Consider the following 26,467-nt stretch of genomic DNA (forward strand, 5'->3'; position numbering starts at 1 on the left):
AATACAGCAAAACCAGTGATTGCTATATAATTTTAAATTAATAAAATGTTAGTTAATTTTATAGAGTTTATTCTAGAAACATTTCTAAAATTTTCTAAAAAGAAATTATGTTAATCAATGAAAGAATGAAAATTACATTTTTAAACAGATTAATTTTTTAAGATATTTTAATAGAATTAATTCTAAAAAATCCCTTCTTTCGGTAAAGCAGATAGGAACCCAATCATGGCCGTCTAAGTATGTGACAATCTCTACCATTGATATTTATAGTAGATATATATTTTACTTGTATATAAATATAACTTACGCTTGTATAGATTTAGAAAGGGGCCACCTTTCCATTTGAGCTTGATATTTCATATTTTCGATCTGTTTCTTGAGTGTATCTTTGTCCATTTTCGTTATAACACTGAGCAAAAATATTCAACCTGCTGCGACAGGAAAGCGGCCTTGTGTAGTGTGTTCCTTTTTATACCAACGCCCACCGCTAGAGTGCACTGGTGTCATGACAAGAGGATCGATATCCACACTCGACTAGTGCTTAATGTAATCACAATCTTAGTCGAACGGGGTCATCATTTTTGACCTTTTACAACAACGTACTGAATTCAAATATAAAGGAAATTTATTTTAAAACTCCAAACTTTTCTATTACAAATCGAATAAGGGTCGCCATTTTTGATCTTTGGCAACGTATCAATTACTCATAGAATTAAAACTATGAATTAAAATGAATTTATTACTATAATATTATCTTAAAATATTATTATTTAATACTTTAAATATTTTAAAAACTCGTTTTTTTAAGTGTGAAAAGATTGCAAAGTAAATTAGATTTGCCTTTAAAGCTGTAGTTTGAATCAAATGTGGGCGCTATTTTTTATCTTTAGTGAAAGTACCAAAGTAACAATTGAATTGAATGTAGCGAAAACTTTTAAATTAAAGATTTAAAATGCTAAGAAAATAGAGAAAATAGATTAAATTGGTTCTATCTATGGACAGTTTTCTTTAACTCTTCGCCTGTAGGTTCTAATAATAATGGGTTCGGTCAGGCCCACAATAAGGCAGGGTGGTGAGGAGTTGTGTCCGACATATCCGGACAGATCACTCTTGGGTGTTTTCGATACGTTCGGATTCGATTCCGGATCCCGGAGTAATAGGGTGTCACCTTAACTGTTCGGCCATCCTGCCTGTAGGGAGAGTTCAAGAGAGCAAACTACAGCTTTTTGAGGACCTTAAATGTGAGGCTTAGCCATAATACCATGTGACAGGCAGGCCATATTTAGATATTTATCATTGGGAGGCGTAGAGGACGATTTTTCCGAAGTGCCAATCAGGAAGGATGGTTCTGCTCCCACATTCTCTCCATATCTCATGCTCCTTCTTTATACTTCTGTATTTCTTTTTATTCCGAAAAATATATTATTACGATTATTTTTGGCCATGGAATTCGCCGATATAGAGGGACGAAACGACCCCAATAGTTTCATTCCTTGCCAAGCTTCTGGGTGTGGCTCTCTACACGTTATTCTTTTGCAATTTGTTCAATGTTTTAGCTACTTGTATTATTGATACATAGTAAACACACATTTTTATTGTTACTATAATAGCATCAGAAAATTTTCAATTTAAATTTCTAAACATTACAAAAGGAGATAGATCTTTCTTTCCACTTACATAGAACACGGTCACGAAACTATTTTTTATTGTGTAAATATGTCTTACCGTGCATTAAATTTATGATTTAATGAAAACTAAAATACTTTATTTAGTTGGATAAGCTCGATCCATTTTACCCCAACCACCTTTTTATACTAATTAATTTTCGTCACGGGCGACGTACTCACATAAATATGCATGAAAGCGCTATCAAGTAAATTGAATCTTTATCCGCCCGGCTAATATAAATGAGTTGATTGTTAAAGAATTTTCAAGCGTAAAATTGTAATTTTCCATTAATGTTTTTAATCCAAAGCATTAAAAAAAAAAAAACAGCACATTAAATAAGAAAAACTAATAAGAAATTCACGAAACTATTGATTTACCATTAATGTAATGTCTTTTTATGAAAATTATTTGCTTTCTAAATGGTATTTAGTGTTAATTCTATGCAAAATATTTACATCGAAATGTTTCCTATTTAAATTACAAGTCGACCCTCCTATAACACTGTTGATAATTTCGTTTTATATGAATTCCATGTTGTACGAGTTACTTAGATTTNGAAGGTAGCATACAGGCGCTAATAATGATTTTTGGTTTATTCATATAATAAATCAGAAAAGCCGTTAAATATTAAAGTAAATGTCTTTATACGTAGATTTTTAATAATTTATTTTAAATAACTAACAAAACTGAAGCTTTTTAAGTTGAATAAATGATGAAAATTCATAAATTATTACTTACATTTTTCTAATTTTAAATGATGAATTTATTCAATAATTATTTTCATAATTTATTTTTTAATTTAAAAAAAAACCAGAAAAGTGATAAATTATAAGTATAATATTTGTAATAAACGTAATAAAAAGTGATAAAATCAATCACAGTTCTTCTCTAGATAAAGGAGTTGTACTTTCTATCGGTTTTTCTAGATTACTTTCCACCTCAATCTGAGACATATCTTTAAGTTTCTCATTTGCTTCTTCAATACTTAATCCTTCTGGACGAATCTATAAAAAGAAATTAAGTTAAAGAATTTATTTTTTAATAAATTAAATCGACTTTTAAAACAAAGTTACTCACTCCCAAACCTTCTTCGGGTGGTTTTTCTATACCTTCGCACGCTTTAATTTTCCTATCACAAAATTCTTCTTGTAACAATAGATTTTTTTCTGTTTTATACTTTTTATAATAAGATATAAGACTCTCTTCTAGCTCTTCTCGATAATTTTCTTTATAAATTTATAATTAAATAATATACATTTTTTTATATATTAAAAAAATATATATTTTAATTTAAAAGAAAGAAAAAAAAAAGGTGTTTACCTAGAACATAGTCGCACGCTCTGATCATTTTGGGTGGGCTAAATCTATAAACAACAAAATTATCTACCACACAAAGATTATCTAGAGATGACTTTATTAATTTTTTTCTTCCCATTGAATTTTTTAATTTCTTATGTAATTCTGAAATTAAAAAGGAATAAAAAGGATTTATTCTATAATTAGATCTTGTGATAATGTAACATTAATCACATGTTAACTTATATGTTAAGTATTTGATGAGAAAATAGTTAAAATTATTAGTTTAATCATGCTGATTACAGTAATATTTTAACAAAGGTTATCCACAGAAAATATAATTTACTAAATTTAGATAAAATTATACACTTTACCTAATTAAAAGTCGATATTAAATTTGAAAATAAAAGAAAAATGAAGCTTTTACGTCTTGTAATTTTACAATTGTTATGTTTATTTATAGAATATAAAATTTATCGAGAAGAAAGTGTATATTTTTTAAGGATTTTCTTGCTAAAGGTGAAGAAAGTTTTACAGTTTAAACAGTTTTAATTTATGTTTTTATGTGAAGAAACTATTGTAAGAATATCAGTTACTTCCTTACGTTTAAACTTATTATATATAAACATATTTAACTTGTCATTTATATAGTTATAACATGAAACAACCGTCAATCCTTCCTTCGAGTAAAGTAAATAAAACGTTGTTTAGTTTATTTCATGAATAAAATAATAATAATTTATTTTTAACAATACAAATATTGATAAATTCTTATCTTTACAATTAGAATTTAGAGACAAATTTTCTCGTTAAATTGTTCACAATTTTAAAGAAAATCGATTAAAATTGTAAAGAAAACATTCTTCTTATTATTATTTTTTTAAATTTATAAGAGAAATTGAAAAAAAAAACTGGGAAGATAATGGAATTATATATAGGAACTCACCTTTTAAAACTGCTAAACATCCATCACAAAATAAAGCTAGAAAAATATACAAAAATCACACTTATTAACATTAAAAAAACAAAAATTATTATTAAAATTGTCATCTATTATTTTATTTTAAAAGAAAAAAAAAATAGCCATTTACAACGTCTCCCAACCTTTTTCAATAGTTCACTCCCTAATATTAAAAATGTCGATCGCGACTCCACGATTGGATGACCAAATTCTAAACTATCAAAATTGCATACTTACGTTGTCCAACATCCTTAGTTTTACAATATATTGGTAATATAAAATATATAGAAATAGTTATTAATATAAGTAAAGTTTTAAGATCCATTTTAAGACCAAAAGTTTAAGTTATAGAAAGTTCTTATACATAGAAAACTTGAACTTCGATATTGATAACCTTATCTTTGGTAGATAAAATTACTATTGAATAGAGTTAACAATAGATTTTATCATTAAGAGTGTATAAGTTAGTTGGAATATAATACTTTCATTTAAAGTATTACAAAAATATTTGAATAATTCAAGGTAATATTAGCAATAGCTTTATCATAAAAAAAAATTATATAATACATGATAATATAGAGAAGGCCATCGTTGTGTCTGCTTCTTTAACTGTTCTGTTCGTCCCTTTTTTAAAATAGAATGTTCATGTTATACCCGCTCTCCAAGCTGTTGAGACTTTACTCGACTCTCTGAAGTTTATCGCTAATCCTTTCTGGTTTGCCTTGTGTATCTGCCATGTTTCTGGTATATTGTTGGATTCCTTTTAAAAATTATCTTTTTGTTTGTTGTTCCTCCTATTTCTTTGTAAATATTGCTTACAGATGCCGTTACAGTGTATTCTTTTATTCTTTCCCGCTCATTACCTTCGTTATCGTCTAATCTTCTTATGTTGATAATGGCCATTATCGTATTCTGGTTGAAACCGCACTGCCTTGATTTGATCTAATTCTTTAATTCTGTCTTGCGGTTTGCTGCAATGTGTGTACTCTCTATAAGCGCCCGAAACGCTGCTATTTTATATCCGAATCGTGGGAGATCCATGGTATTAACAGCGGGTTATAAGTCGCCTTTCTGTACACTTTTAAACAATATTTATAAAGAAATAGGAGCAGCAACAAACATAAAGATAATTTTTAAAAGAAATCAAATAGTATACCAGATGCCTCCGTTGTGGATCTGACCGAACCCGCGACGGGCACGGAAAAAAAAGCGGTCTTAGTGAAGAGAATCGAAAATGGAGATACAGTAGAGCGTCGTTTATCCGAAGGTCGGTTATCCGAAACGTCGGTTATTCGAAGGAATTCCAGTCGACAAATTTAAATTTTCGCCAGTGCTGTGGCGCTGTAATCTTTGGATATGTCTTCGGCTACTCAAATATTTTACGTTTTTGATACTAAATTAACTTCTGAAGTATAATTTTTTATTGTTTTTATATTTTTCAATATATTTATTTTGTTTGTACAAAATAAAAAAATAATTTTTAACGATACAATAGTCTTCGTTAGGCTTAACATCGACGAAAATTCAACGCGAAGCGACACGCAACGGAGAAAAATTTAAACACGGGATAAATTAATAAATTTTTTCGTACATAATTGGTTATCCGAAAAATAAGTTATCCAAACAACCTCAGTCCCCAATTGATTCGGATAAACGACGCTCTACTGTATAATAAAAAAAAATTTTGGCAGAATTTTACATTATTTTTATTTTTTTATTTTAAATTTAAACTCTAAAATATTTAATACATATTTATTTAAATATTCCAGAGAATAATAATTTGATTGTTTCTACAAAAAAAAAAAAATTATCTAAAATCATTATGATTTTAAAATGCGTACAGTTGGCAACACTGAGTAATGTATTATTTAAGAAGATGGCGGTAGAACTTCATATGTAAAATTTTTTATTTATTTATTTATTTTTTGTATTTATTTTGAATAATGAATCATGTTTCAAATGGAATTATCGAATTGTGAAATACAAAACGTCAAACAGATAAGGAAGAAACTTCCTAAAGGTTTTATATAGCGACAAATGGTAAGAAAAATAAATGATTCCATTTAAAAAAAAGAAATCAATATTTTGATGTTATTTTAAGATGTTTTCATTCAAAAATTATTTTTCATATGTTAAATTTTATTCTAATTATTTATAAACAAATACAAGGATAATTATACAAGATTTGGTATTAATTTTTCATTATTTTAAGTAAACATTTCTATTAAATGATTACTTAATAATGAATTTGATGTATAAAAAGCATTTAAAAAGTCATTTGGAAGTTAATAATCGAACAATTGATAAGAAATAACTTAATATTTAATCAGAAATTTTATTAATGTAAATAACATGAGTATAAAGTAACTTTCTGAATGTTCTGTCAGTGTTAATGTTATCATTCTGTAAGTAAAACTCGCAAAAATAGTCAAATATTATTATTGTGTAAGATATTTTGCCGACGGGTTCCGTGGTGTTCTGCCGTCGAGGCGTGAAGTATTTCCAAATTCGAGCTTGTCGAGGCGTGAAGGAGGAGGTGGAGGACGATGACGACGGCTAATCTACTTCCTTCTTACGTTGACGTGTGGTGTCGTATGGTTTTTGAGTTGCCTTCGATTCCTTCTGTCCCCGTCGTGTATGGTGATGTACTTTGGGTAAAGTTCTTCCCTTTTAATTATGTGTACGATAGTTCCTGGACTCTCGATGTTGAAGAATGGCTTTAAAAAGTTCCAAAATATTTTATAAAATTGATTATTTATTTGTATGAATTGTAAGAAGGTTTATAAGTATTTTATGCTGCCAAAAATCCACGTGAATGATGCTTCGACTCCCTGCCTCCCTTATCGTGCACGATAGTGTTGTCACCTTTTCAAAATCGCTGACCCGGATGAGAGGTCAGGTTTGTTTGAACAGAAGTTCCTGACTCATGCACAATGTCATTTTACAATGCGAAGAATAATGTGCATGCAAATCAGTTAGTGTGCAGATAATTTAGCTCTAACTCTATTTGAGACGTGCACGATCGTACATAAAAAAAAAAAGGGTTGACAGGTTGCTGCGCGCCACATGTCAACGTAAACAGACTAATATGGCAGAATTGCAGAGGAGTTTCAGTGAGTGTGAATTCTTTTGCCGTTAAAATAGTATAAATTTGTAAAAATATTTGCAAGAACTTTGTTTCATTGTAATTTCACAACTTATACGAAATTTCCGGACAAAATTATTAGTTCACCTGGACAGTGAGTCAATTCCCAGACTGTTCAGGTGAAAACCAGACAGGTGGTAACACTAGTGCACGATGATTTTGCAGTTTAAACATTTTTATATTTGTTATTTTTATCATAAAAAAATTTCTTATGGATGACAAAATAAAAATATGTTATTAATTGAAAATTTGTTTAAGCGGGTCACGTTCGTTTAGTTGAGTACCAAGCAACTTTTTTCCAGAATTTGTGTTTGAATACTAAATTGCTTGAGTACCGAGATACCACGGTGTTTCGTTTCTCATGTTTACAAATGAAGTAATCATTTGTATGTACGGTTAAAATAAGTTTAATAACACTTACCTAAAAATGTTTAAATAAACTTTACTAAATATGAAGATTAATCTATAAAAAGAAAACACATGACAATCTTAAGGGCTAAATCTGAAAGCAGTCACTACGATAGGAAAGTTAGTGCAGTTTTTTCTTCCGTGCCCTATTCCTTTCATTAAAGTAAACCCAACGAAAAGCAAAAAATAATTGAAAATTTCAGTATTGTAAAATCCGTGGGCTAATTTGAGATGACACACATGCTTACTTGAATAACAAAAATATTAATAACAAAGTTTACACTTAAAAAATTGTGAAATTTTGTACATTGATTTCTAAAACTGTGTTAGAGTGAAACTGGAAGTCATGTACGGAGGATAGCATGTTTTCAAACCGTGTTGTTTGAGGGATACCTGTACTTATTTGATATAATAAGGTTATTAATATTTATAATTTTGATGATAAAGTAAGAAACAAAAATGGAGTACTATAGATTAGAAAAATGAGTTTTTCTCAAGTGTAAACTATGAATTTTTAAATAATAATTTCTTAATCACACAAAATCCAAATATTTCAAATCGTTTTTATACAAGATTGTATATATTCAAGAAATACTCAAAAATGTCTTATGTAACCATTTGACCTTATCACCTGTATAATAATCTTTCGATTTCCTTTTGGCTCACCTTCCTTTAAAATGTTTGTGTTATACCAGAATATTCCTAATTCCTATCTGTATTTGTTTATATTTGCACTTTTTAAATCAAATATAAAGATAGATTTGACGAAGATTAATTATTCCATATAAGCCTAATAAAATTTGGAAACTATCCCATAAACTAAGTTTATGAAGCTATCTTTCAAATTTTAATGCAAATATATTATTAAATGTATTTAAAAAATTTTTATTTATTGTCATGTGTAGCATATAAGTGTTATATGTTGTGTAGAGTTTTAAATTGTCTGTCTACATGTTTATTTGAGCTAGGCTGTAGTTTAATTATCTTTATTTTATGTAATATTTCATGGAGGCTATTTATCAGTGACAAAGCAATTTTATAGCTGTATTTACTGTATAATTAGACATCGTTATGGTCAAAAGACCATTTTTACGAAAAATACAATTACAAGTCAAAATGAAATGAGTATATAAAATATGACATTTCTAGAAACAAAATGAAAAACAAATATAAAAAACAAAAGTTACATTTGTTTTAACATTTTATATACAGTTATTTTTTGTATCTAAATAAGATTTCTTGTAAACCAAACAATACACTTTTAACAGTGAGTAACAATATGAAGATGTAAATGTTTTCAAGCTGTTAACTGGCCATCATCAAGTGTAAAAAGGATAGAAGATATCCATGATGATGATCTACTAACCAATCAAAACATTAAGATGAAAGCTTAGTTCATTGGGATACAACATTATCTACATTTTCTTCTCTTGTAAATACCTGTAACATGGAACCTGTAAATTGTACGGCTGATAGTGAGGGAGGGGTTCAAGGAATACAGATGTGAAATATAGCTTTCCAACTTCCTCCAGTCTCATTTTGGATTGGTCGAGGGAAGAGTTGTCTGAATTCTATTAAAGGGTAGACTTTGTTGTGAAAATTGAGAGCAAAGTAGGGCTGAGTTTGTTTTTAGTTACTATAGATTTTATTACACACTAGATATATTAAGCAAAGATTGGTGATACAGATGTAAACTATCAGTGTATGTGACATTTTTAAAGTAATGTAAATTCTAAAGGAATAACTGATAATGTGATTTGCAAATGAAAGTATACTGATGTCTAAGTCATAAACTAAGAAACAAGATGATTTATAATTGTGTAGTACTTGTGATGGAAAAATTCTACAGAAGATTGTACCCCTCTGAATGGTAACTGATAATCAGTCAGAATGATAACTGATATTCATTGCTGAAGTATATGCTATCAGCATTATAAATAACTTTTGTAATTGCAAATGTTCTTATCAGCATACAATGCAACTGTTCATACTACTAATGTTATGGTAGACTGAATATAAGCATGTGGAATATAGACTGATTATCCTAGAGCTTCCTAATTTCAGATATGTACACTATCACTGAATATTTAAATCTATTGTACTATTGTGATTAACTTAGTAATAAATTATTATGCAGAAATTATTAAGGCATAAAAAGCAACTTATTATAATTTGATAATTTAAACGTAGCGTTTAAATTGGATTCAAACCCATATTCTGGCATATCAAGGAATTCGATAACAATTTATAAATCAGTAAAATAAATTTTATTTCTGTTAATGTTATGAGCAGTTAAATATTAGTTAGTGAAATGTTAAATGTATGATTTATATCCTTATTAATTTTTATATATTATATAAATAGAATAAACTCTGATGATTAAATTTTTTGCAGCTAGTCATCATGTTTAAAGTTCTCTTGCTAGTCATCATGTGCTTTAATCAAGTAGCTCACAATCTGCTTGCGGCATATACACGACAGCTATCTTCTAATCCATTATATTTTTCGTCCACTGTCGTCTTTCTGTCGGAAACATTCAAATTACTAATCTCTCTGGCAATGTTAATTCATACTTGCAGATGGAATTGGACTTCTTTATCTATTCTTCTACAGAAAGAAGTGATTAATAAAAGAACAGAATTCTTAAAACTTCTTATTCCTGCTGCACTTTATGCACTACAGAATAATTTGGTTTACATATCCTTAACAAATTTAGATCCAGCCACTTTCCAGGTATGTTTTTTTCTTACTTATAAAATTACTGGTGTAATAGTTTATACTGTTTAATATTACTGATAATAGAAATATGTCAGTCTGTCAAAATTGTTGCAATAATGTAAAAAATATATATATATATATTGAAGATATATTTTTTGTTACTTTTTCATGGTAATGTCCAAAAATTGGTCTTCTGTTATAAGTAATATATTTTTTACTTTTTGTCTCATATTTATGTAATAATTAGCTTGTTTAATGTATAATATGTAAAATAATTACTTAGTGTGACAGACCTCACTTTTATGTTAATTACTTGCTGGAAAACCCATTAAATGATACATTACATTTCTCATAACCTCAGGGTACAAAGGTTTTTGAGCTTAACTTCTTAACCTATCATATAAAAAGATTGCTAATGAAGGTGAAAAATAAATTGAGGAAACATTGCTAGAAGTACATTTTGAATTATATAATGTAATTTATGAATCACATGTCTGTGATTCTGTGAGATAGCTGCAGATGGCAATAGACCTCTTTTTGCTCATATAGCACTAAGAGGTCCAAAGTATTAATATATTGTTAGTTTGTATTAATTGTATAGTAGACTCGTAACATTAAACTACCCTTGTTGTAGTGTAGGTTTCATAAAATTACATATATTTATTATCTGTATTTATTTTATTGTGCTTGAGAGAATTATACTTATTAAACTTTCTTTCCTGTTCTTTCCTGAACAGTATATTAGTAAATAGCCAAACCTAACTTTTTCTGATTTGTCCAATGCTGTGGAGGAAAGGAAAGCAGCAGACTAAACCACTGATATGTTCAAAAGTGTTAAACCCATTTATGTCTGAATTTTGGCAAATAATTACTGAACTAATAGGGAACCATTGACAATTTCCAACTATATGGAAGACCACACTTACGCCATCTACCAGAACTGGCATGGGCATAAGGAATACTTAGGATAGCAGAGTTACTGTTTGTGACTTGCAGACATCTATGTATTTAAAACTATATAATTATATATTAATCTCATGGCCAGCAGCAGAATTTTGATACTTCTGATATAACACAAAAAAATACAGTATGCTATATCTTTATTTAATTTTTGTAAAAATGAGTTGCCTTAGTAATTTTATAATATTTTCTGAACTGATCAGATCAATGGAACCAATAGGAACTACTCATTCTGTTTTGCTGCCAATGATGATTGGCAGCAGCATGTCATGCTCTGGGATAGCTGTTGGCAGTCGGCAACTAACCTATTTGATCCGGTCTCCCACATTGTCTTAAACCACCTGTGGGAACACCCAATAGCATGTGTTTTATCTGATCTAGCTGTACTTACCACTTCTATCTTCTTTTGTTCTGTCCTTCTGTGTGTTACAGTGTTCTCCTTTAATCATGGCTAGTAATGGTAAGGAACCTTCTGTACTCTGCAGCTCTCTGTATGTAGTTTGTAGTTTATAAAGTGTTATAACATTTTTTTAAAAAGGTCTGTTTTGTGCGAATAGAGGTTAAGGTGGCAGCATTCGAATTTGGACATATCCAAACCCCAAGAATTTTTTTGGGATTAGGTTGTCCAGATACATCAGGGCTCATGGACCTGGCCAAACTCATAACAGTATTGCTAAAAAAAAAGGCCCTCTTAAAGAGTTTAAAAAAAAAACTTATATAATGCATTAAGTAATTTTGTGTTTTGTTATGACATATCACATATCACAACAAAATTGTATCTAATTAAGGCATCTTCATTGCAGTTTGGGTGTTCTGGCTAGTCATAATTATCAGTTCTATATATTTTTGTGAGTCATTTTGAATGTAACATTTCATACAGATGCAAGTCATGACATGTTCTTTTTTTCAAGATTTCTCCTGTGCCTTCAGATTGATAATTCCATCTGATCCAAAAAAGTTTTCATTTTGATCTCATTCTGATCACAAAACTTGTTTCCAGTTTCAAAAAATGAATCAACTATTGTTTCCAGTTGTTTAAAATGAACTTTTTGTATTTTTTTTGCCCATGCTAGGCTTCATAGGGATGAAAGTAGGGTCTTTTTTCTAGCATGACAACTCTTTAGACCAAAACTGTGCAATTAATTTCTGATTGTTTGATCATATACACGTATTTGCCAATCTGTCCATAAACTATTGCATAGTTTTGGCGCTGATAAACTTTCTTTGCGTTTTGCACCATTTTTCTGTCCTCAAACTGAAGTTTTTCTTGGACATCCAGTTTGGCAAATTTGTTACAGTTCCATATATTTTGAATGTTTTCCCAATACTTCTAATATATCCACACGAACACTAGTTAACTGGTGGATTTTTTATAACCTAATCCAGTTTTGTTAAGTTGAATAAGTTTTTTTTTGTTGCTTGTGGTAACTTTTTCCGCCCACATACATAAAATAATTTTTGGTTGATTCAAAATGTTAAAGCCAATGTAGACTTTACTAATGCTTACCTCACTACATTTTCTGAAGTGTTAGTAAAGCTCTTTTATGATATGGTACTTATAAAATTTTTTATATAAGAATCTACAATAGCAAATTAAAAAAATTGATTCTTTCTAAATTTATGGGGATCAGAAAAGTTATTTTCATATAATGATTACCTATAGTCGTATTTTATATTATGTAAATTTGCTGATGTGCATAAAAATACTGAAGTTTTCACATACAAGGGGAACCTAGCAGTTTGTAATCACCGATTTTGATGAAATTTTGTGGATGTGTTGTATTTACTTACTTTTAAACTCTACCAAAGCGACAAAGCTTTGGTAGAGTTTAAGTATAAGTAAATACAACACATCCACAACATACCCACTATTCAAGCATTCTCGAGAAAATTACAACAAAAGTTTTTCTACAATTATCGTCATCAGTGCAGAAGAATGATTCATGAAGTTGTGGTATAGTGTGATTAGTTAAGGAGTCACAGGTGGAGGTTTTGTTTTCAGATTCAATCTCCATGTGCAAGGTTTTTTTTTACATTTTATAATTTAATCTTATCATTTTTAAACTTTAGTGCAATTTTTAAGATCATTGAAAACATATTTTACTCTGATCACTCCAGTTTTAGAAAGTACTTAGAACATTATAATCACATTTTGTATTATTTAATTTAATGTAGATTTTTTATAGACTTTTTAATTGAAATATTACAGCCATCTGTAAAGAATAAAAAGTTTTTGTTAATAATATATTCATGGGGTGGTAAAACAAATTCTGAAATATATGACAAAGTTTTTTAGATGATGATGATATTCCATCTTGCCAATTAAAACTTATTCTGTTGAATTTCATACTCATCTTTGTCAGCCTTGCAATGTTTATTTTAATTTTAAGACAGGTTAAAAATTTTAGCTACAATTTTGTAATTTTTTGATATCTTCTTAAAACCAATAGATTGTGAAGATGCTATTAAAATACAATCTCTGATTAAAAAAAAAATCTCCTTTTCGAATTACTGGAGTTAAGCAAACAAAAACAAAACCTTCAAATATCAGTAACATTACTTTAACGAAAACTTTGAACGTTTTTGGCCATCTCCAAGGCCTGCCTCAGGTTTTTTAACAAAACGAATTCCAAAATGGAATGCTAGAATTTGTTTCATTAAAAAACCTGAGGCAGGCCTTGAGAAGGCTTAAAATGTTTGAAGTTTTTGTTAAAGTAATGTTACTGGTATTTAAAGGTTTTATTTTTGTTTACAATCTGTGATTTGGAACCAGTTAAGCATGTTAAAATATGCGTGGTTCATGTCTCAAATAAAACATGTAAGAAATATTTTCAAAAAGGCTAATAAAGTTTATTTTCCACTCTGTGTTGTTAAAACAAAATGTAAAGACTGTACAAATGAAATAGCAATGAATACATGTACTTTACATGGTGCAATGAGTCATTTTGTTTTAACTGTTTATATGATAAAATACTACCCAGCATGATGTCTTATTATTATTATTATTTCTTTAAATTGTAGAAAACTAATTTTTAAAATTCCCTGAAATCTTATAACGAATAATAAATTTTGCGATCAATAATTAAAAATGGCATAAATATTGTATACCATATAATTGTAAAGATGTCGACAGCTAAGCATGTAATGTAAATANTAAAAAAAAACCAGAAAAGTGATAAATTATAAGTATAATATTTGTAATAAACGTAATAAAAAGTGATAAAATCAATCACAGTTCTTCTCTAGATAAAGGAGTTGTACTTTCTATCGGTTTTTCTAGATTACTTTCCACCTCAATCTGAGACATATCTTTAAGTTTCTCATTTGCTTCTTCAATACTTAATCCTTCTGGACGAATCTATAAAAAGAAATTAAGTTAAAGAATTTATTTTTTAATAAATTAAATCGACTTTTAAAACAAAGTTACTCACTCCCAAACCTTCTTCGGGTGGTTTTTCTATACCTTCGCACGCTTTAATTTTCCTATCACAAAATTCTTCTTGTAACAATAGATTTTTTTCTGTTTTATACTTTTTATAATAAGATATAAGACTCTCTTCTAGCTCTTCTCGATAATTTTCTTTATAAATTTATAATTAAATAATATACATTTTTTTATATATTAAAAAAATATATATTTTAATTTAAAAGAAAGAAAAAAAAAAGGTGTTTACCTAGAACATAGTCGCACGCTCTGATCATTTTGGGTGGGCTAAATCTATAAACAACAAAATTATCTACCACACAAAGATTATCTAGAGATGACTTTATTAATTTTTTTCTTCCCATTGAATTTTTTAATTTCTTATGTAATTCTGAAATTAAAAAGGAATAAAAAGGATTTATTCTATAATTAGATCTTGTGATAATGTAACATTAATCACATGTTAACTTATATGTTAAGTATTTGATGAGAAAATAGTTAAAATTATTAGTTTAATCATGCTGATTACAGTAATATTTTAACAAAGGTTATCCACAGAAAATATAATTTACTAAATTTAGATAAAATTATACACTTTACCTAATTAAAAGTCGATATTAAATTTGAAAATAAAAGAAAAATGAAGCTTTTACGTCTTGTAATTTTACAATTGTTATGTTTATTTATAGAATATAAAATTTATCGAGAAGAAAGTGTATATTTTTTGAGGATTTTCTTGCTAAAGAGTGAAGAAAGTTTTACAGTTTAAACAGTTTTAATTTATGTTTTTATGTGAAGAAACTATTGTAAGAATATCAGTTACTTCCTTACGTTTAAACTTATTATATATAAACATATTTAACTTGTCATTTATATAGTTATAACATGAAACAACCGTCAATCCTTCCTTCGAGTAAAGTAAATAAAACGTTGTTTAGTTTATTTCATGAATAAAATAATAATAATTTATTTTTAACAATACAAATATTGATAAATTCTTATCTTTACAATTAGAATTTAGAGACAAATTTTCTCGTTAAATTGTTCACAATTTTAAAGAAAATCGATTAAAATTGTAAAGAAAACATTCTTCTTCTTATTATTTTTTTAAATTTATAAGAGAAATTGAAAAAAAAAACTGGGAAGATAATGGAATTATATATAGGAACTCACCTTTTAAAACTGCTAAACATCCATCACAAAATAAAGCTAGAAAAATATACAAAAATCACACTTATTAACATTAAAAAAACAAAAATTATTATTAAAATTGTCATCTATTATTTTATTTTAAAAGAAAAAAAAAATAGCCATTTACAACGTCTCCCAACCTTTTTCAATAGTTCACTCCCTAATATTAAAAATGTCGATCGCGACTCCACGATTGGATGACCAAATTCTAAACTATCAAAATTGCATACTTACGTTGTCCAACATCCTTAGTTTTACAATATATTGGTAATATAAAATATATAGAAATAGTTATTAATATAAGTAAAGTTTTAAGATCCATTTTAAGACCAAAAGTTTAAGTTATAGAAAGTTCTTATACATAGAAAACTTGAACTTCGATATTGATAACCTTATCTTTGGTAGATAAAATTACTATTGAATAGAGTTAACAATAGATTTTATCATTAAGAGTGTATAAGTTAGTTGGAATATAATACTTTCATTTAAAGTATTACAAAAATATTTGAATAATTCAAGGTAATATTAGCAATAGCTTTATCATAAAAAAAAATTATATAATACATGATAATATAGAGAAGGCCATCGTTGTGTCTGCTTCTTTAACTGTTCTGTTCGTCCCTTTTTTAAAATAGAATGTTCATGTTATACCCGCTCTCCAAGCTGTTGAGACTTTACTCGACTCTCTGAAGTTTATCGCTAATCCTTTCTGGTTTGCCTTGTGTATCTGCCATGTTTCTGGTATATTGTTGGATTCCTTTTAAAAATTATCTTTTTGTTTGTTGTTCCTCCTATTTCTTTGTAAATATTGCTTACAGATGCCGTTACAGTGTATTCTTTTATTCTTTCCCGCTCATTACCTTCGTTATCGTCTAATCTTCTTATGTTGATAATGGCCATTATCGTATTCTGGTTGAAACCGCACTGCCTTGATTTGATCTAATTCTTTAATTCTGTCTTGCGGTTTGCTGCAATGTGTGTACTCTCTATAAGCGCCCGAAACGCTGCTATTTTATATCCGAATCGTGGGAGATCCATGGTATTAACAGCGGGTTATAAGTCGCCTTTCTGTACACTTTTAAACAATATTTATAAAGAAATAGGAGCAGCAACAAACATAAAGATAATTTTTAAAAGAAATCAAATAGTATACCAGATGCCTCCGTTGTGGATCTGACCGAACCCGCGACGGGCACGGAAAAAAAAGCGGTCTTAGTGAAGAGAATCGAAAATGGAGATACAGTAGAGCGTCGTTTATCCGAAGGTCGGTTATCCGAAACGTCGGTTATTCGAAGGAATTCCAGTCGACAAATTTAAATTTTCGCCAGTGCTGTGGCGCTGTAATCTTTGGATATGTCTTCGGCTACTCAAATATTTTACGTTTTTGATACTAAATTAACTTCTGAAGTATAATTTTTTATTGTTTTTATATTTTTCAATATATTTATTTTGTTTGTACAAAATAAAAAAAATAATTTTTAACGATACAGTAGTCTTCGTTAGGCTTAACATCGACGAAAATTCAACGCGAAGGAACACGCNCCCAATACTTCTAATATATCCACACGAACACTAGTTAACTGGTGGATTTTTTATAACCTAATCCAGTTTTGTTAAGTTGAATAAGTTTTTTTTTGTTGCTTGTGGTAACTTTTTCCGCCCACATACATAAAATAATTTTTGGTTGATTCAAAATGTTAAAGCCAATGTAGACTTTACTAATGCTTACCTCACTACATTTTCTGAAGTGTTAGTAAAGCTCTTTTATGATATGGTACTTATAAAATTTTTTATATAAGAATCTACAATAGCAAATTAAAAAAATTGATTCTTTCTAAATTTATGGGGATCAGAAAAGTTATTTTCATATAATGATTACCTATAGTCGTATTTTATATTATGTAAATTTGCTGATGTGCATAAAAATACTGAAGTTTTCACATACAAGGGGAACCTAGCAGTTTGTAATCACCGATTTTGATGAAATTTTGTGGATGTGTTGTATTTACTTACTTTTAAACTCTACCAAAGCGACAAAGCTTTGGTAGAGTTTAAGTATAAGTAAATACAACACATCCACAACATACCCACTATTCAAGCATTCTCGAGAAAATTACAACAAAAGTTTTTCTACAATTATCGTCATCAGTGCAGAAGAATGATTCATGAAGTTGTGGTATAGTGTGATTAGTTAAGGAGTCACAGGTGGAGGTTTTGTTTTCAGATTCAATCTCCATGTGCAAGGTTTTTTTTTACATTTTATAATTTAATCTTATCATTTTTAAACTTTAGTGCAATTTTTAAGATCATTGAAAACATATTTTACTCTGATCACTCCAGTTTTAGAAAGTACTTAGAACATTATAATCACATTTTGTATTATTTAATTTAATGTAGATTTTTTATAGACTTTTTAATTGAAATATTACAGCCATCTGTAAAGAATAAAAAGTTTTTGTTAATAATATATTCATGGGGTGGTAAAACAAATTCTGAAATATATGACAAAGTTTTTTAGATGATGATGATATTCCATCTTGCCAATTAAAACTTATTCTGTTGAATTTCATACTCATCTTTGTCAGCCTTGCAATGTTTATTTTAATTTTAAGACAGGTTAAAAATTTTAGCTACAATTTTGTAATTTTTTGATATCTTCTTAAAACCAATAGATTGTGAAGATGCTATTAAAATACAATCTCTGATTAAAAAAAAAATCTCCTTTTCGAATTACTGGAGTTAAGCAAACAAAAACAAAACCTTCAAATATCAGTAACATTACTTTAACGAAAACTTTGAACGTTTTTGGCCATCTCCAAGGCCTGCCTCAGGTTTTTTAACAAAACGAATTCCAAAATGGAATGCTAGAATTTGTTTCATTAAAAAACCTGAGGCAGGCCTTGAGAAGGCTTAAAATGTTTGAAGTTTTTGTTAAAGTAATGTTACTGGTATTTAAAGGTTTTATTTTTGTTTACAATCTGTGATTTGGAACCAGTTAAGCATGTTAAAATATGCGTGGTTCATGTCTCAAATAAAACATGTAAGAAATATTTTCAAAAAGGCTAATAAAGTTTATTTTCCACTCTGTGTTGTTAAAACAAAATGTAAAGACTGTACAAATGAAATAGCAATGAATACATGTACTTTACATGGTGCAATGAGTCATTTTGTTTTAACTGTTTATATGATAAAATACTACCCAGCATGATGTCTTATTATTATTATTATTTCTTTAAATTGTAGAAAACTAATTTTTAAAATTCCCTGAAATCTTATAACGAATAATAAATTTTGCGATCAATAATTAAAATTGGCATAAATATTGTATACCATATAATTGTAAAGATGTTGACAGCTAAGCATGTAATGTAAATATTTTATTGGTTAATGGTTTAATTGGTTTGAGTGTGAAGTCTTGTAATATTGTAAAAAAATTTTTTGCTTTACATAAAATATGATTACCTAACTGATGAGGGCCATTAACATCAGGGACCGAAATGCATTTTAGGAGGCACATAAAGCAATAATAGTTTCAATTGTATGATGAACCTGTAATAAAATTATGTACTATGTAATTTTAAAAAGTACTGTACATTGTATTATAAATTTTAAAAAGATAAGATTAAATTATAAATGTTAAAGAACACCCTGCAGAGATCAAACCCTAAAACAAAAATTTTATGTTACACCTTAACTAAGCTGCAACTTTGTGAATTGCTCTTCTGTACTGATACTGTAGAAAAATTTTTATAGTCATTTTCTCAAAAATGCCTGAATAGTGGGTCCTGTGGCTTTAGTATAGTTTAAGTATAAGTAAATACAACACATCCACAAAATTTTATTAAAATCGGTGATTACAAACTGCTGGGGTTCTCTTGTCGGCATTGCAATGGTGCATGGTCGGCATTTACATATTGTATAGTACAGTACTGTACAGTACATATTTTCTCTCTCATTTTGATGGTAATGGGAAATTAATGTCTTGTAGAATGTGAATATTATTTTAAAGATGCATGATGTATGTTGCAAAATGCAGTGTAGCACCTTTTAGCATTAAATTGCAGGATTTTTTAAATCTTTTTTACCATTTATTTACAATCTTACTTTATAGATTCAGTTACTATATTTTCTCTCTCAATTTATGTATAATGACTGAAAGTAAATATTACTATTGAAATTATTAAAAGGAAGTATCTTCATGAAAAGCATTCTTTATATATACTTTAAAAATCTCTGTTGTTACATTTATGATTGGAATCAAATTTTACAAGCTTTATTTTGGTAAATTTTGAAATGATTCTGATAACATATTAATAGCTACTGTGTCATAAGATAATATAATTTTTTTAAAGATAGTAATAAAGTTTATTGGAAATTGATAAATTTATTACATCATCATTCAACCAACTCAGTCAAATTTTTCATCTCATTAAAAGCTTTTTTATTACTCTCCAATTGGTGACATGTATTAATTTTAGTGCACAAAGCAGACGCAACATTCTAAATTTCAGTGCAGTTGTGACAAATGTTAGTTTTAGATTCATATTGGTTCATCCAAAATTTATCGCTACATAGTGCAAATTGTTCCAGTTATTATACAATTCAAAGACATTGCTACATAGTTTTATATACAACTTTAATCAGTTTGTTTTTACAGTATTTGATTATCAATTTATCACCATTGTTATCTGTCTTACATTACAGGTTTCTACAAATCTGAAAATTTTAACAACTGCTTTATTTATGAGATTAATACTTGGACACAGATTGTCCACGATAAGATTTGCGGCCATTATAATTCTGTTTTTGGGAATAGTAATCGTACAGTTACAGCCTCAGCATACGAATTCCTATCACGGAAACTACTTACTTGGTATAAGCTCTGTCTTAGTCATATGCATATGTGCAGGATTTGCAGGTAATTGTTATATTTAATAAAATATTTTATTATGTTAAAATTAAAAAAAAAAAAGAAAAAAATTTTTTTTATTATGAATTTCAGGTGTTTATTTTGAAAAAATTCTTAAAGATACAGATGTACCATTTTGGGTGAAAAATCTTGAAATGTACATATGGGGAATATTAAGTGCCGGTATAGGTCTTCTGAGCCAAGATTACGATAGTATTAGCAAGAAAGGATTTTTTTTTGGTTATACGCCTGTCGTATGGATCATTATAAGTAAGTAAAATTATCAACATTAATACCCTAGAAACTAGTTTCAGTGCTGCCGTCTAATATATAGTATACTTTCTCACCTTTAAGAATTATGAAGATATTTTTTTGGAAAAAAATGGGCAAAAGTCATGTATACTTTTAAGGATATTCTATGCCATTTTTCAATTTAAGTTGACTTGGATATGTTGAACCTGGTCCTTCATTACCTGGCTGCTCTAATTGTGGGCCTATTCTAATTCATATTGAGCATTAAAAAGGTGTTCTTATTTTCTAGTTTTTTCTTTTCTGTTAGTGCTTTCTACTCTTAGAATCCTATTTGAAATTCAAAATAATTGTGATGTAATGTTTTACTAAATTCCAATAATTATATTAGGACAAGGTGGTTAATAATTTTCAAAACAAATAGATTTTAAAATTTATAAATAAAATAGCACAACTGTGATTTATAAGGTCTTATTTTAATTTTTATCATGATCAAAAACATAATTTACAAATGACCATTTACTTGGAAAATCAAAAGATGATTTTATCTATTATATGCAGTAAAATCTGTTTATACCTTGGACATATTCTTATGGAACCATGAGTGTCCCAATATAGAGTGAGTAGTTTTTCATCCTGAAAGCATGGAAATTAATTAATCTAGATTTGCAGGCAAAATGTGTGTGTGTTAAGTTGATATGTTGTTCACTCAATAGTTTTTCTTCAGATACTGTACAGTGTTAGCATTATAAACATGAACACAATTATTTGAATCTTGCTTTAGCTTTATTATATTATATCAGTTTTAGAACACACTATTTTTCCACACATACTTTATAGCAGTGTTTCTCAACCTCTTACGAATCATTGCCCCCTTCAATAAAACCGTTATGTAGTATCGTCCCCTTCACTTCAAAATTCTGATGCCGATGGCCAAGGCTAATGCCAATTCGTACTGCATTGAATAGACTAGTGACTAGTATAATGTTATTTGTTTAATTATTGTACTATATAACAAATAAAATATCTAATTATCTATATATATAAAATTGCTTGTCCTGACTGACTCACTGACTGATTCATCATTGCCCAGAGCAAACTGCTGGACCTAGAGAGGTAAAATTTGGTACACAGTTAGGGTACGTCATGAAAACGCACATTAAGAAGGGATTTTTCGAAATTCCCAAGTGGGGGGTGAGGGAGAGCATTAAGGGTTAACTGGAAAAACAGCTTCTACTGTACTATTTTAGATGCGATTTTTTATTTTTATCTGCGTTTTAGTAGGGTAAGCGATGGCAATGCACACTAAGAAGGGATTTTTAGAAATTTCCCCGCGGGGCGGTGAGGGAGAGCATTAAGTCTTAACCGGAAAACGGCTTCTACTGTACTATTTTAGATGCGATTTTTTTCTTTTTATATGCGTTTTAGTAGGGAATGCCATGGGAATTCACATTAAGAAAGGATTTTTCAAAATTTCCCAGCAGGGGGAGAGGTTGAGCATTAAGGCTTAACCGGAAAACGGCTTCTACTGTACTATTTTAGATACGATTTTTTGTTTTCAACTACGTTTAGTTTTCATTGAGTACTTAGGTGTATTAAATTGATAACATTTCAGACATTGTTATAAATATTTTTATTTATTTCGATTTTAATTAAAAATGTTCGATCCGTTTTAAATTCAAATTTGTTATTGCATATTGGTTCGATTGTAGAACGATTATAAACGTTCCAGAAAATTGATCAAGTTAAAGATAGTTCGTTTGATTCTCGGCAATTCTCTTCAGCGGTAGGTGTTATATGACAATTACTATGGTTATTGAAATATTGAATGTAAATGGGGTTTGCTTGCAAAACCTCCGCGGACGAAGTTGCGGGTAACAGCTAGTTCTTAATATAATGTTTTACTATATCGCCCAGAAAATTGTTTTTGCCCCCAAAATATAAATTGTAACTAATCGCCCCCTCAACATGGAAAATCGCCCACATGGGAGCGATATTGCCCCCCCGTTGAGAAACACTGCTTTATAGTATTGATAATACAGACACTTTATTACTTGTATTTCAATAAAACAGGAAAATTGTTATTCATAAGACTGTGTTTTATTGGTTTCTACCAAGTTTTTTCTTATCATTCTTTGCAGTCGAAAGAGAGTTTCAACAATGTTTAGCTAGTCATAAGCAAAAGCATAATGCTCCAATTCTTCCAAGCATTCTAAAGCCCTGGGATGAGTAGGTGTTCTCTTGTCACAATTTCTATCTTATCATCTAAGAATTCTTCTGTCTTGGAGGTTATGTTTTACATGATATTGTTCATTGTGTTTTCATCACAATTATCATGGATTTCATCAAATGAATTGGCATCTTTTATGTCACTAATTTGGCCACAATATTCTTCAGGCACAGCATTGATTTCTTCTTCAGGATTATCATTTGTGTGTTCATCTTCAGCATAGTTAGAAGTTGATTCAAATCCAGCATGCTGAAAAGATTTTGTGATTGTATATTCAGAAACTTCTTTCTAGGCTTCACGAATCCATATTATGGCATCAAATATGATGACATACACTTTGCAAAATTTGCCAGATTTTTGCACTGTTTTGTAGCTCAAATAGCAGCCTGCAATAATTGTTTTCTATCCACAAGTTTCCAAAATGTGTTTTTGAATTCTGCCCCACGAGTTTCTCTTAACAGCCATTAAGATACTGCTAGTCATTAGTGTAAGTTTGCAGTTTTTAGTTTTACATTGGCAACATGCCTTATAAAACCAGTTTAGGTAGATATTGTGCAGTGGTTGGCTGCCATAATAGCCAGAGAGTTCTTTATATGTGGTTTGAAGCTGTATGCAATATACATGAAAACATGATGCATCAAAATTGTCCATGTATTCAACCGTTTCACTTACATTCATTTCCATGTGATGAAAATTTAAGAAGAGAATGGATAACCAGCCATGCTTGTACTGTATATCCATCTAGATAAATAAGTTTCTCGTTAGACACACAAGTCCATACAGAATGATTACTTGCAGATAGGGTTTGTGATTGTTCTACATTTGTATTAAGGACAGACAAAAATGTTTCGTGACAATTTATTAATTAAAAATTTCACCTACTTTACCACTTGAAAAATAATTATGAGACTCATATTAATTAAAGCATTTCTTGGTAATCATAGACTTTACTTTTAATAAATTATTCAATTATAGCTGGATATTCCAAAGGTGGCCATTCTCTCATGTCATTATTCAAGGATTTTATAGTTCTAATTGATTGAAACAGCTGTCCATCTAAAGATAAATTAGAAAATACAAGTTTGTAGGAATCCAAAAATTTTGCGTTAGACTTAATTCTATGACATTTTGTAAATATTTTGGACTACTTTATGAATTAAATGGCAATATAAATATTTCCCGATAGACAATAACAGTGCATTATTAGTAAAATTTTAGAAGTCAATTTTGCCAATTATTTTCTAGGAAGAAAATAGGTCTTAAATTTTCTTAAAATTTTTATCAGTTTTAAAAATATTTCCCCATTATGCATATAACATGTTTTTTTCTTTACATTAGGAAAAATTACGTGGCCAAGAGTCTTCAAAGTAAGCAATGTTTGTAATATGGCAATATAACAAGGCCTGGGTAACAGGAAACATTTTCTCTGAATGATTATGTGAACTTAACTGTGAGATAAAGTGAGCTAATTGAACTTGTTGCATCGTTATTCATTGACGACGTGACGAGTCATGTCCGTATCAGCCCATCACGTGTTGAAATCAAATCCTTACTCCCAAATTTGATGAATGAAGAGAAATCGCTAGACCAAGTTTATTACATCAGTCATAATGTTTCCGGAAAAGATTTGTGTATTTTCCCGTACTGTAGTGACATCGTTGTGCCACCATTAAAGTTATTGCCAGAACTATGAAACTGCAAAACTATAGAATTTAGAATATAATTGATTTTAAAATGACTAATAGAAATTTGTTCATAATACCCACTTGTTGGTAATTATAATTTAATATATAAAAACTCGTACAATTACCAACAAGTGGGTATTATGAACAAATTTCTATTAGTCATTTTAAAATCAATTATATTCTAAATTCTATAGTTTTGCAGTTTCATAGTTCTGGCAATAACTTTAATGGTGGCACAACGATGTCACTACAGTACGGGAAAATACACAAATCTTTTCCGGAAACATTATGACTGATGTAATAAACTTGGTCTAGCGATTTCTCTTCATTCATCAAATTTGGGAGTAAGGATTTGATTTCAACACGTGATGGGCTGATACGGACATGACTCGTCACGTCGTCAATGAATAACAATGCAACAAGTTCAATTAGCTCACTTTATCTCACAGTTAAGTTCACATAATCATTCAGAGAAAATGTTTCCTGTTACCCAGGCCTTGTTATATTACCATATTACAAACATTGTTTACTTTGAAGACTCTTGGCCAGTAACACTTCCAATCACAAGAGGCTTTAACTTTTCATTGCAAATGCTATGACAAAACAAAACAATAAATCTCTCTTTTGAATTTTTTTATTCTTTACATATCATCCTTTTCTACTGCAAATTTGCTGGAAGCAGTTGATAGAAAATATCAGTCTCATCAGTAGTCTTCTGGCTTAAGTTACCAAAACTTAAGCCAGAAGACTACTGATGAGACTGGTATTTTCTATCAACTGCTTCCAGCAAATCCAGCAGGGTCAGCTGATGCTGATTCGTCACACAAGGCTAAACTCTGGATCGATAACTTTGCTGCCAGCAACAGGTTGCTTAATTCTTTCCATACACAAAATAACATAGATTTTAGTTGCAAGAATCTCTTGCAAAATTGGCCCATTAATCAGAATGTTCCTTTTTTGACAGCGACGAAAAAATCCAACACTGTCATTTGGCTCTTCATTATTTGTTTTCTTCAACCTTTTCCTTCGTGCACTGCAGTTGCTTTCGACATTCTGGACCGTCGATTTTGAGGTGCCAAACTCTTCTGCAAGTTTTCTGCAACTCTCTTCACTTTTTAATTGGTTGATTCTTGCTTTTTCAATTTCAATGATAAATCAACAGACTTGCACTTTTCCATGTTCTATATCACAGCAATTACACAAAATCGAACTTGCCCATAAAAGAGTTTTACCATCTTTAGCATGCTGCTAGATTTTTGTCAACTAATGACAGATTTGGAACTTGAGTAGTCAAAAGCTAACTGACTCAAGAATTTTATACCGAGAAACAAAAATAAAAATTAAATTGTTTAACATATTTTTACAATCTTTTATACTTTGGTATTAAAGATCGCAAAAATCTTTAATACAAAGTATAACGGCCAGTTTAATTCTCACGAATTAGAAAGCAATTTGTAAGAAAGGATTTTTTTACCCAAGCGATAATTTTAATAATATGTCTATGTTCTGCATGGGATTTTATATTCCCTCTGCTTCCAATTGGAGAACTCAGGAGCCTTTCTCAGATCCCTTGGGAATCCTGCAAAATGTTCCCGAACCTTAAATTAATTATTTAATGAATAA

General features: G+C 29.3%; 1 protein-coding gene across 1 annotated transcript; it reads right to left on the minus strand.

Annotated features, from left to right (window-relative positions):
• Window positions 1-2,453: 2,453 nt before the first annotated feature.
• Window positions 2,454-16,280, minus strand: LOC111632081. The gene is made up of 11 exons (XM_023376434.1): window positions 16,006-16,280; window positions 15,754-15,789; window positions 14,831-14,971; window positions 14,588-14,736; window positions 14,390-14,514; window positions 11,548-11,645; window positions 4,163-4,264; window positions 3,911-3,946; window positions 2,989-3,129; window positions 2,746-2,894; window positions 2,454-2,672 (listed from the first exon to the last, which is right to left on the minus strand). The coding sequence occupies exons 1-11, from the start codon at window positions 16,091-16,093 to the stop codon at window positions 2,544-2,546; spliced, it is 1,194 nt and encodes a 397-aa protein (XP_023232202.1). The 5' UTR covers window positions 16,094-16,280; the 3' UTR covers window positions 2,454-2,543.
• Window positions 16,281-26,467: the final 10,187 nt, after the last annotated feature.

Source organism: Centruroides sculpturatus, unplaced genomic scaffold (genome assembly GCF_000671375.1).
Source record: "Centruroides sculpturatus isolate CEXI.00-Female unplaced genomic scaffold, Cexi_2.0 scaffold806, whole genome shotgun sequence".
NCBI lineage: Eukaryota > Metazoa > Arthropoda > Arachnida > Scorpiones > Buthidae > Centruroides > Centruroides sculpturatus.

Coding starts and splice junctions, on each gene's coding strand:
- LOC111632081 (XM_023376434.1), bottom strand. CDS start 16,093: ATGGATCTTAAAACTTTACTTATATTAATAACTATTTCTATATATTTT. Junction 11,646..14,389: donor CCTTTATCTAGAGAAGAACT/GTGATTGATTTT, acceptor AACTACATACAG/AGAGCTGCAGAGTACAGAAG. Junction 2,673..2,745: donor CACCCGAAGAAGGTTTGGGA/GTGAGTAACTTT, acceptor TTCTTTTTATAG/ATTCGTCCAGAAGGATTAAG.